Here is a 13,224-nt window from a genome sequence, read left to right on the forward strand (position 1 = left end):
TACTCTGGACGCATTCAGCAAAGGCATATAACTTTATAGAAATGATTGTTGGCTTTTAAAAATTTATTTTCTTCGTCTGCCTAGAATATCTCCCAATTATAATAATACACTGTACCACACTTGTACATAAAAAATTTACAGTTTTATTGTTCATTTCAATATATGATACGATTAATTTATTTTATGTTATTTTTTATAAAAGAAGAAGATAATAAAGCGACTTTTATACACAACAAATATAAAATAATTCCATTTTCATGTAATGCATAAAATCTAATATGTAATTGGAAGTATACAATTCTAGGTGTAAACTTTAACGAAGGCTTAAGACAACTCTTAAAATTAATTCAAACAAAAATAAAATTAGCGAATACTTCAATGTTTTTTTTTTTTTTTTTGTTTATGTAGTACGTTTACGTTTCTTTTTACGTGATATGAATAAATTTACAACATTTTCGGAGACCTTTTCAAAGCGATACTCTGAAGAGCCTAGTGTGACATGTTTGGTACTGTCGGTATGATTCAAAGATGATGTTGTACTTGTATTCACAGAAGTCGTGCTTTGCAACTCTTCGGTTGTGTGGATATTTTCCTCTCTATTTGTGTTAACAGTCTCATCTATGGTTAAATTATTTCTCGTATCATTCAATGAAGTCGCTGGAAGGGTTGCAAATGAAGTGTCTAAAGTTTGGTGGTTTCCAGATTTAAAAGCTCCAGCCTCATGTTGGGGAGAGTAGAACATATCCTGCATGTTCGCATCGATTTCTTTAAAACGATCATCATGCGATAAAGGTGTTAAATAATTTATATCCGGTTGTGATTCATCGCGAACTTGTGTATGAAATATGGGATGATAGAGATTTGGTGAGGCAGGTGAAGATGTAACATCTTCTTTAGATTCTTTGAATTTCTTGGCAATATGGGGATCATCATAGGATGTACCTAAAATTTTAATTACTCGACGTTTACGTTTATTTTTAACCGGTTTGACTGCCGGTTCAATTGGAGCAGTGGGACAACTAGTCTCAATATTTTCTATCACAGTGGGGGCTATATGTATGCTTCTCGCGCCATCGCAGCTCGATTCCAATATAGTGTTTGTAGATTTCCCATTTTTCTCGTAATTATTTATGGTAACTGTATTCGAAACATTGACATTTGCAATTTGACTATTGGGATTGTTTTCATTCGATTCTTTGATTTCAAAAGATTCCTTAATATTGGAATTTTCACAGTACAAGGATTTGCTACGAGATCTTATAGGCTTTTTCTTTTTTGCGTTTACATTTTCTTCAGTACTTAATGTAGTTTTTATATTTGGTGTTATTTCATTAGAATCTCTGTTCGGGGTTGTGAGTTTTTTGTAGTCTATAACATTGCTTCGAGGATCCTTTGAATTTTGTTTTTTAACAACTTTACCATCTGGTAGATTTGAGCAATTTTTCAATCGTATGGTTTCATTTATTCCGGCATTATTGACATCTGGTGTATTTGAAGATACATTTTCAATGAATAGCGATTTACTACGATTTCTTAATTGGTTCAATGGTATATTGTCTTCATAATCCTCATTCTCTTCATTAGGAATTTCTGAGTACATTGACTTTCTTCTGTTTGCAATAGATTTTTTTACAAATTCTTTTGCAACTTTCTGCTCATTGTCCGTATCAACCTTATCTAAGGTAACATTTTCAACATACATTGATTTTCTTCGCATTTTAGTTGGTTTAGTCTTTTCCAGATTCTTTTCCATATCCTTAATATTTCCAGTTTTATTAACACCATCATCTTGGGAGACAGTTATAGTTTGATTGAGTTTCTCTCCCACTAAATTCCGGTTGTTGTCAATTTTTAGATATTTATCATTTCCTCTATCCTCGTCCAAATCTTGGAAATTTTTATTTTCCACATACATTGATTTTCTTCTTGTAGGTTTAGCTTTATCATGGGATTTCTTATCCTTGGTCGTAATGGAATTATTTAGAGTATCATTTTCAATACACATAGATTTTCTACGAGATTTTACGGGTTTCTCAAATTGATTACTATTCGAAGAAGACATATCTTTCATACTTGGAACATAGTCATTTGACATCGGTAAAGAATCCATAAGCTCTTGGGCACTACAACTTTCAACATACATCGATTTTCGACGCACTGGTTTCTTACCAATGGTGCTTTTAGGATTAAGAGTTTCCCGAGTATTTAATTTTCTTTCTGGGCTATTTTTTCCCATATGATCTACTAAAGGATCATCATCATTACTGAAATCATTTGATTGTCTCTGTATATTCACAGATTTTCGGCGTGAAGTTATACTAACCGTATTAACTTTTGTTGGTCTTTTTATTAAGGAACCCTTTTCTGAGCTCTGCTCTCGTTCTGAAGAATAAATCCTTTCTTCTTCTACCATCTGAAGACCTTCCTTAATGCTTTCAGCTCCTGGTTTAGCATTTCCCAAACATTCATCAGCGTTTTCTTTAGCCGCATTCAAAGATTGACCAATTTTCGGTATGCGAAATGTGGATAAGCTGGCTTTGAAGGGACGTACATGGACGCCAATTTCTTCCAAAGAAACTTCTTTCTTTTTGCGATTATTACTTTTTGACTTGGTTTCGTTCGAGGTTTTCTTTAATTTAGGTATTTTGTAATTCGTTTTTAATGATTTATCCAGCTTTGCTATACAATCAATTTCATTGGTTTCTTTCCGTTGAGGGTTTTGACATTCGCTATTGCTTATATTATTTAGATCAGGGGAAACGTTGGTAATGCCCTCTTCAGCGTCTTTTAGATACTTATTACATTCTGGTTCAGAATTTTCAGCCCATGAAGAATTATGCTCATCAGAGGAATGCTCTTTATCGTAAACCTCTGATGTATCCAAGCTGTCATTTACTTTAGTTGTATTTTGATCCAACTCCTTTTTATTGTTGATGTTATTTGCATGACTATTATCTTCATTTAACAATTTTGGTGGCGTCTTAAATTGGGGATCTACTGAAATGGAAAATGTTATATTAAAAAAAAATCGAATAATAAAAATTATATACTGTGGATTGGTCTTTAAAATGTATTTCTTCAAAAAAAAAATTTCACTGGAGACATTTTTTCTATAGAAAAATATAAGCGGAGACACTTTTCCTATAGAAGTGTCAGTGAAGATAATTTTCCAATAGAAGAGTCCACGTGTGGAGAGATTTTTGAAAATAAAAACGATTCGATGGAGGCACTTCTCCTATAGAAAAGTTTCATTGTAGACATTTGTCATATAGGATAATTTCTTTTCCTAAAGAAAGTGGAACACACATTTTCTATTGAAGTTTCGGTGGGAAATTTTTTCTGTATGAAGGATTCGGTGGAGATATTTTTTCTGTATGACATTAGAGACATTTTGCCTATTAGAAAGTGCCGGTGGAGAAATTTTTTCAATAGAAAAGTGCCAGTGGAGACATTTTTCCTGTAGGAAAGAATATAGAAAAGAGTATATGGTGAAATATTTCTCGTAAAAAAGTTTCCGTTCTCTTTAGAAAAACGACAGGAAAAAAGGCACGGTGGAGACATTTTTTCATAGGAAATCTTTTGTACATGGAATTTTTCTATAGAAAAGTATGGGTGGAGACACTTTTTTCTATCAATGGGGAAATTTTCTCGTTAAATAAGTTTCCATGAGAATATTTTTTCTAAAGAAATTTGTTTGTGGATACTTTCTTTACTATAGAAGTATTGGTGGAGACTCTTTTTCCATTTACATTTCAGACAATTTCCTGTAGAAAAGAGACTTTGGAAAAATTTTTCCTACAGAAGTGTCGATAAAGGAAAGGGAAACACACATTTTGTGGTGGATATTTTTCATGTAGGAGAGATTCGGCGGAGACATTTTTCTTATTAGAATGTATCGGTGGAAATTTTTCTTATTAGAATGTATCGGTGGAGACATGTTTCCAATAGAAAAGTGGCAGTGGAGCCAACAGTGACACTTTTCCTGAAGAAAGCGGAACACACATTTTTTATTGAAGTTTCGGTGGAGCTATTTTTTCTGTAGGAAGGATTCGGTGGAGACATTTTTCCAGTAGAAAAGTGTCCGTGGAGACTTTTACTTATGGTAAAAAATTAAATATGTATATGGTGAAATATTTCTCGTTAAAAAGTTTTCGTTTTCTTTAGAAAAACGATTGTGAATGATTCCTTTTCTATAGAAAATACATTTTTGCGTGCAATTTTCCTATAGAAAAGTATCGGTGGAGACATATTTCCTAAAGAAAAAAAAGAGTAGTTGAAGATATATTTCCTATGAGAAAATGTCGGTGGAGACATATTTCCTATCCATGGCGACACTTTTTCATTAAAAAAAATTCCACGAAAATATTTTTTATATAGAAATATGTTTGTGGAGAAATGCTTTACTATAGAAGTTTGGGCGTAGGTGGAGACATATTTTCTATCTATGGAGACACTTTTTCGTTAAATATGTTTCCATGAGAACATTTTTTCTAAAACAATATGTTTGTGGACACATTCTTTACAATAGAAGTTATGGCGGAGACTCTTTTTATTATGGCTCTCCAATTTATTTTCGTTTGTGGAAAGTTGTTGATAATTTTCGAGAGAAATATATTCATTTAGGCGAATGAAAGTGTCAATGGAGACAGCAAAGACATTTTTCCTACAGAAAGCGAAACACACATTTTGTGTTGAAGTTTCGGTGGGGACATTCTTCCTGAATGAAAGATTCGGTGGATATTTTTTCTGTAGGGATTCGGTGGAAAAAATTTTTCAATGAAGATTCCATGAAAATAGTTTTTCTAAAGAAATATGTTTGTGGAGACATTCTTTACTATAGAAGTTATGGCGGAGATTCTTTTTTTATGTATAAGTTTCAGACATTTTCCTGTAGAAAAAAAGAGTCTTTGGGTACATTTTTCCTATAGAAGTATCGATAGAGATTTTCTTCTTGTAATAAATAGTCGGTGTAGAAATTTCTATACGAAAGAGTCTATGGAGATACATTTCCCATAACAATGTGTCGGTATAGAAACGTTGTCCATCAAAAAAAGTTTCTTTGTCGCCACTTTTCTCGAGGAAAAGTTTCAATATAGAAATTTCTCATATAAAATTTATATATAGTTATTTATCTATGGAGCCAATTTTCTATGGACTTTTTTGTTCTAGACAAAATTTTTTTGTAGAGAAAAAAAAATAATTAAGAGGTTAACTTACCAGAGCTGATACTAGCATTTTGCTCTTCAGTTGAAATTCCTTCAGAAATGTGTTCGCCAGTATTTACATTTTGTGGATCCTCTCGATCTATTTCATTCGTTACAAGTGTCGAAGGGGGTAATTGGGATATTTTCTCCTTAAAATAGTTGCAACTTTCAGCCATTGATGGAATCGGACGTACACTCTTCTGAACCTCATCTCTCGATATTTGTGTCTGAATTAGATCAATTTTAGGTAAATTACCACGTACAGTATTAGATATTATGGGAAACGGAGATTCAACATTGGAGTTTTGTATAACAAGTTTATTTTGAAGATTTGAAGAAAGAATATCACCTACGATATTAGATTTCTGTTGCTTTTCATGTATTGAGATTTTAGATTTTTTTGACTTTGTTATTTTTTCGCCTGATACGATTTTTTGGGTTCTGATATTGGCTTTACATTTGTCTTTTGATGGTGGTGAAGGAGAAAGCTTTTGTTTCTGGAGAAAGCTACGTTTTATAGGCTGTTTGGGTTTAGATTTTTCTGATAGTTTTTCAGGTACTAATAAAGGACTTGATTGTTTTCTATGCGGTGACTCATCTTCAAGATTATGAGAAATATTTGCAGAGGATATTTTCTCTATATCCTCCACGTTTTTGTAATATGTTATGGCCATTGGAACAATATCTATTGTATTTCTTCTGGCAATAATGGATTTTTTCACAATTAGATCACCAGAGTTTCTCACCTTAGTTTTTGCTAATACAGTATTTGGAAAATCGTTTTTATTTCCCTCATCTTCGTTTTTAATGTCCTCTTCATCTGTACTATTGACTGCATCAGTATCATCTTCAACTTCACTCATTTCATTTTTATTCTTTAGCAATTCCCAATGCAATTTCTTATTGAGTGTGGCCGCCATTGGTCTCTTACTAGCATTCTCTAAATTGTCCATGGTACACAAGACACTAGCTGCGGGCAATATATATTCCTTAAGTTTGGGAGATTTTCGTTTATTTTTCATGCAAATATCATCGCAAGAGTCATATTTTTTCTTAGAGAATATTCCACTAAAATTCGAAGGTGTAGGACTGCTAATCGAAATAGAAGGTAAAATACTGGGTCTATTATATGTATCTATCAAACTAAGAGCTTCCAGAGATGTGTGCATGGTAGTTTTCCTTGGTACCATGTCTTTTGATGTTAATAAAGTAGAATTTAATATTGGCTTCAATGAAGATAAATTATCTGCATCTTTGGTATTTTGTATAATTCTGGTCTTTAATTCCTCATTGGTCTTTATTGATAGAAGTGTGATATGCTCTGAAGATTTGTTGAGGTTGGAATTTTCAGTATCTTCTTGTTTAGTACTTGATAAAGCTTTAGGGGAATTTTGAGCTAAATTAGGTGATATAACGTTATTTTGTTGACCATTTGGTTTATTTTCAGTTGGAACTAAGAAATTGTCTTGTAGTCTTCCAGCAACTTTTAAAGTATTTGAATTTTTATCAGGAGATATTCCACAACATAATTCTTTACTATGACTCTCCAATTTATTTTCGCTTGTCGAAACTTGTTGATCAAGTTCGAGATGACCTTTAATATTGTTAGAAACTTTTTTACTTTCACAAATATCTTCATTTAGGCAAAAATCATCTTCTGGATTAATATCATCAATTGGGTTTGAAACTATTTTTTCATCCTCATGGTAGCTTCTTTGGACTTCTTCAGATATTACCAATGCATCAGAATCGCTATCTTTTTCAGAAATATCAGATGATTGTATTTCCAATGTATTTGAATTCTTTGCCGATATAGCTAAATCGGGGTAGGAAATTTTTTCTGTATTTATATTTTGGTCTTTGTTCTCTAAAATTTTCGAAGCATTTTCGCTTACAGTAGCTTCAGTAGTAGGTGTCTCTTCATTGGAGGTTACTTCTTCAGTCACTTTTGTTGGTAATTCCATTTCAGAAGGGTCCTCATCTTTGGAAAGATCTTCAACAAATATTATTTCTTTATTTTCCATTATAGCCTGTTTAGTAGATAATACTGTGGATGAAGAATTTGACATATTGTCCCTATTTTCAAATCCTTTATTTTCTGCAATGTTCTCTCTGGAAGGTGGGATATTTGGATTTTTATTTTCCTCAAACAACATTTCTAATCCTGTAGCAAGATTCTTTTTACTGGGTACGGCATTATCGATATTTTCAGTTTCTTTTTGCTTTGCAATATTTGCCAAATTTTTGGAACTTTCAATATTTGCATTGCCATTATTGGTTAAAATATCTGTTTGCTCTTTATTGTTGGGAAATTTAAGATAATCTTCCATTAGAAAATCATCTTTGTTTTCGGGTTCTACGGCTGGACATAATTTTTTTGAAATACTATCAATTCCTATGGCTTCAGTAACATCCTTAGTTGTAGAATTTACATTCTCATTGTCTCTGTTTTTTGTCGAAATTTCTGGATGCCTAACATCCGAATTTTGTTTATTGAAATCTTCAACATCAGCTTCCAACACATTGATTGTCTGGTATTTATTACCTTCCTCCCTTAATATACTGGAGTTATTATTCAAGACATTGGGAGGATTAGATTGTATATTTTTTCCATCTACATTTTCTTGACAGGAATAGGATTTTTTAATATCCATTTCTACTTCCTTTTCAATTATATCCGTTTCTGTAGAGATAATTTTTGACATTAACTCAACATCTTCAGTTTTCTTTTCTTTATATACATTCTGGGTCTCTTCTTTTGATTCATTCGATTCTAACTTGTCGATAATTTCAATCTCAGTTTCATCATTTATAAAATTACCAGTCTCCGAAAAATTTACAATTTCTGTATTTTTAGAATTTGCAGTAATTCTTGATTTGGAAACATCAGCTTGAGGACTCTTAACACCATTCATTTCTGGGGTATCCTTTAATTTATTTTCGTGATTTGAATCTTTTTCGTTATTACTTAGATGGAGTTCATCAGTCAGTGATTTGTGGATCTTTACACAAGCTTCGTCTGCATTTTCTGCTGGACATTTGTTATGTGATTCCTCTGGAGCAATATTACCAAGAGATTTTGTAATATTCGTTAACTTGGTTTGTGTTTCGTCTTCTTTATCTGTTATGTTACAATTTACTTCAATTCCATTATTGTCGTGATCAGGAACTACATTAATTGTTTCAGTCTCATTATCATCAGAACTTTGAATTGTCGTGCTTTGTGTATCAGGCGATGTTTTATCTTGATCTAAGACGAGGGCATCATTATCAGAGAAAATTTTATTTGAAGAATTTGGCCACGTCTGATTCGTTGGAATACTCTGGTTATCCTCAGCTACAGATATCATTTTCCCAACATTATTTGTACCCGTATCCACCTCATTTGTATCTGAAGAACTAAATACCGAAGATTCTCGAGATTGATCGACATCTGGAATATTTTGGTCTTTGGTATTTTCCCTGATTACTGGAGATTTATCAAAACAGTCATCGTTTTTATGGGAGTCGGGAGATGTTAAATCAAAGACTAATGAAGTAACTGGCCTTTTAGGACTTCTAAAAACGATATCAGGACAATGTTGAATATTTCGTGGTGCTATAAATTTAGACCGATATTCTACCTCGATATCAGCTGCATGCTCGGTCGAATCAAGATTTCTATTTTCTTGTGTTCCCCAAGCTTGTTTTGCATCTGCTTCTGCAGTTTCGGATGCTGATTGGGTTTCTGGAGAAGATGTTAAATCCAAACATGGTATATTTTTTGAATTTAGGGGAGATATATTTCCTGCAGGTCTTTGATCATTAAATTTTTGTAATAAACATATATCGATCGTGCTAGATGTACTACCATATTTAGGACCTTCCCTTATCGATTCTTGGGATATTGAGCCCAATACAGCTACTTTATCTAAAGATTTTTCAATTGTATTTGAATTTTGAGTATTTGATTTGGCAGTGCTCATTTTTTCCACCAACTCGTCAATTTTTTTATATGCAGTTAATATTTCCACAATTTCAGATTCAGGTTCTAGGGCTTTGGAATGAATTTTTTGTGAGTTTATCGGTAAGTCCAATAGTTCATTTTGGCCCGAAAGAGGTAAAACTTCACAAGATGATTTGGTATTATCAACAATATTTGATGAAGCAGCAGGGATCGTTGCAGATCTAGAATTTCTTGAATTTTGTTGTTCTTTTGGCACTGATGTTACTTTTGGGTATTTGGAATCCGGACAAAGAGAAATTAGAGTTTCGTTAGCTGTAATATCATTGGCCCTTTGCAAAATTTCAAGTATAGAACTTTTTGAAAGACATTCCATAACATCGGTCGATAATATAGGCAGATTGCAGATATTTTTAATTGCAGATTCTTTTAATGGCTTATCCAAAGAGCATGTCTCGCCGAGTTCTAAAAGTTTATACTGATCCTTGATCTCTTGGATAATGGTAACCTCTTTTTCCGTCAACGTTTCTGTCTTTGATGAAAACTTTTCTTGATTTTTAGTATTGTGAACATCATTAGAATGGGAAGGAATAATAATATCCGGGCCAGTAATAAGATCAAGACCAGGAATATATTCTTTCGATATAGAAGGCGATTTAGGGCTATCTGTCTCATTAATCTTATTATTATTTTCATTGTTTTTAGCCAAGTCCTCCGAATTTGTTTGTTCTGGTAAATTTTCCTCCACGATTTGAACATCCATTTCTTGAGTTAAATCTATAGCTGGCAATTTTAAGGGGGGTTTAGAATGTCCCCTTAAACTTTTATCCGAAACCGTATTTTCAACTCTAATACCCTCATCATCATCATTATATTGACTTGGTGACGTAGTTATCGATTCAGTGCCATCTGAAGGAAATTTCATTTGATAATCATTATCACTTGTAGCCATACTGCTTGGAGATGCTCCGAAAAGGGCATCAAATAAGGCAACTTTAGTGGGAGTTTGAATTTTCAATAAAGCCTGATGTTTGGGCTGAGATTGAGATTGCATAGTCTGTGTTTGATAATCAGTATTTTGTTTGTTGGTATCATTTAAATGTAAGTTGTTGTTATTGGTTTCTGGTCCATCGTTTGAAATTATATCACAATCTTCATATAGACATTTACCAATGTCTTCTTCTTTTTCTTGGTTTGCTTTAGGGGTTTCTTTCCTCTTGTCAATAGATATTTTAGTTTTATGGTTTATTTCCATGGATATCCGATTAGACAGATCAACATTATTTCTATCAGAAGTATTGTCGTCTTTTTGTTTTATTTTGCTACCATAATCACATTTAACTGCCTCAATTCGATTGCTTTCTTCTTGTCCCTTTGGATCACATTTGTCCTTCCGAAACTCTTTAGCAATACTATTTTCACAGTAACTCTTTGTTTCTACTATTTTCACAGTATTATCACTGGTATCGGTGATTGTATTGGAGGGTGTATGTGATTTTTTCTCCAATTCACTAAAAAAATCAAAATATTGGAATATTAATAAAATCTAGTAAGAATTTAATATTTTCACTGAATAAATTCAATATTTAAGTTAATATTTTGGAGACACCATTGTAAAGAGGTTAGCACACCCGAAATTTATTTCCACGGTGATTAGGCTAGTGATGTATCAACATTGCATTGCATTTCTCTATAAGTGGTGCATAATATATAATATTCACACTCCGCCGTTAGAAGCAGATCACTATCCATTCCATACCAAACAAGCTCCACTCATACTGATGAGTGCATTCCGATTTCGAAAAATAGACCGAATTCATCTACCATCGGACTTAAGCCGATAAAATATGGAATGAGTTGGATATCCTGCAAGGAATGCAATCGCTAAAGAAACAAACCGATATCCTGAGACTTAAACCGCTAGTCAATGACTGACCAGCCATGACGGATTCTCTCTACGCTGACTATGATTCTCCCTTTACGAATACTCTTGGTGCGACAAAACTCAAGTAACAACGTTACATTGGCCTATTAATCAGGGAGCATAACATGAATGTTTGAATACTATTAATAAATAAGTCCGAACAACGGAAATACCTAACATATAGAAGCAGAAGGTAGTTTTGGCCCAACTAAGATCAGACAAGTAGAGCCGCTATCTTTGATTAACTATTTTTGAGCATTTCCAATCTGTAATCCCCCATCCGATATCCGTCACATTTCCAAATACGCAACCAAACTTATTGGATTCACCATGAGAGATCGCTCTTAATCTGAATATAGGGTAACCGATCTAAAGCGAATTATGCAGTTTACTATGAATTTTCTATATGATTCTTCTGTATAAAATATTCATCTTTATTTCGTATAAAATAACATGACTTTATATAAAAATGATTGTAGAAAATCATATTCCACTTACCACATAGGATTCTTGCCCCCATCTATGGAATGTAAGTGACTTGTGCTTTTTAATTTAGTAGACCTTTGAGATGAATTGTTATTATCACTCCTTTCGTAACGCTCATCACTATGGGAAGACTTACGATTGCAGCTCTTGTCTCGATCACTTAATTTATATGATGCATGTCTTTGGTCATTTCGACTTCTTTCTCGTTCTCTACTACGTGCATCACGGTCATAACGTTCTCGACGATGTTCATGCCGTTCTTCTATGTGCTTTCCCTTTTCAGCATCTCTATGTCTGTGATGATCATTGTAGCGGCTTTTATAATCATTATTGCTAGAACCTTTTTTCACCTCATCAGTCTTAGTGCTATGGTATTCTCTTTTTGGAGCATATTGGTCTCTATCTTTGCTACGATTTCTGAAATCTTTCGTTGATTCTTTGTGCTTATGATCAGAATCATATGATTCTTCAGTGTGATGTCTTCTTCTATCCTCTTTGTGAGAAAATTGACTTCTTCCAGTTTGTTTTGCTTCATCTTCATTGTGCCTTTTCTCCACTGAGCTTCTCCTTCGGTCTCCCTCGCCCTCTGTTATATGGGAATCATTGGTGCGAGTGGCAAATTTTCTCCTGAAGCATATATCATCTTTCCTAAGAACGCAAAACAAAGGCCACAAAGCAGCGCGTTACTTTCACAGTAGTCTCCTTTATCGATTATTAATGGATACTTACTCTTTTCTTAGCCGTTCTATTTCCGCATCCTTCCTTTTGATTTCACTTCTAGCTGTATCTAAAAGGCTTTGGAAACTCAATTCTATACGTTGTATTTTTTTCCGCAGTGTCTTATTTTCTTCTTCCAATTTGCGTATTGTTTCAAGGGATTGCTGATATTTGTCTTCGACATTTTGTAATTCCTTTGATTTCTATCGAATCAAAAAGAATCCATTTGAAATTTCTAAATTCTTTAATATTTTTCATATCCTTACCTGTTCTTGTTGTTCCTGAAATTCATCCAAATCCTGGTATATATCCAAATCATCGTCCATCGTAATTATAAAAACATCTCTTAATTTTGTTTGAGGTGGGGTTAGACGATGGTTGTAAAACTAAACACCCATAATTGCTGCTTGCCCAAACAAAAGTGTTGCCAATTTTTGAAATATATGCAGACAATGCAAACCTGCCAATTTTGAAAAGTATCTTGAACAAGTCATCGATGAAGGGGTATAACCTTTTTTTGGAAAGGTTCAGCGACACGCAATATATTGTAAAAGTTTTTTATAAGCATCTCTATCGAAACACTCGTTTGCGTTTGTGTAACACATTCCGTTGTATGTTTTCTTTTATTGGAGAGAGTGTAAACAGTCGATAACACCATCTCAGGTAATCTCGCTGGAATAATATGCCACGTATGGAGATACATACTGGACCATAAAATAGAGCCAAAGTATAGTACGAACTGAATCTGTGGATATCCCTAAGTCCGGTATGTACATCCAACAGAAATTTCCGAAACCAATAAGAAATGCATTGGTATTTTCTACCAAAAATTACTTGAAACTTTGTTATCGATTGCTTATGGTACTTATGCCAATTTGGCAGTTTTGCCATTTATTTCCTATGAGAGAAAATGTAAACAAACGATTACATGGTTTTATTGAAAATTTACG

General features: G+C 33.3%; 1 protein-coding gene across 2 annotated transcripts; it reads right to left on the minus strand.

Moving 5' to 3' along the window:
* Positions 1-120: 120 nt before the first annotated feature.
* Positions 121-12,680, minus strand: FLASH (FLICE-associated huge protein). Of its 2 annotated transcripts, none has more exons than XM_075309031.1 (5): positions 12,541-12,680; positions 12,287-12,477; positions 11,570-12,205; positions 5,218-10,658; positions 121-2,994 (listed from the first exon to the last, which is right to left on the minus strand). In XM_075309031.1, the coding sequence occupies exons 1-5, from the start codon at positions 12,598-12,600 to the stop codon at positions 401-403; spliced, it is 8,922 nt and encodes a 2,973-aa protein (XP_075165146.1). In that variant the 5' UTR covers positions 12,601-12,680; the 3' UTR covers positions 121-400. The 2 variants fall into 2 exon arrangements, with proteins under 2 accessions (XP_075165146.1, XP_075165145.1); XM_075309030.1 differs by having other exon boundaries at positions 121-2,997.
* Between the last annotated feature and the right edge of the window lie 544 nt (positions 12,681-13,224).

Source organism: Haematobia irritans, chromosome 5 (assembly GCF_050003625.1).
Source record: "Haematobia irritans isolate KBUSLIRL chromosome 5, ASM5000362v1, whole genome shotgun sequence".
Taxonomy (NCBI): domain Eukaryota; kingdom Metazoa; phylum Arthropoda; class Insecta; order Diptera; family Muscidae; genus Haematobia; species Haematobia irritans.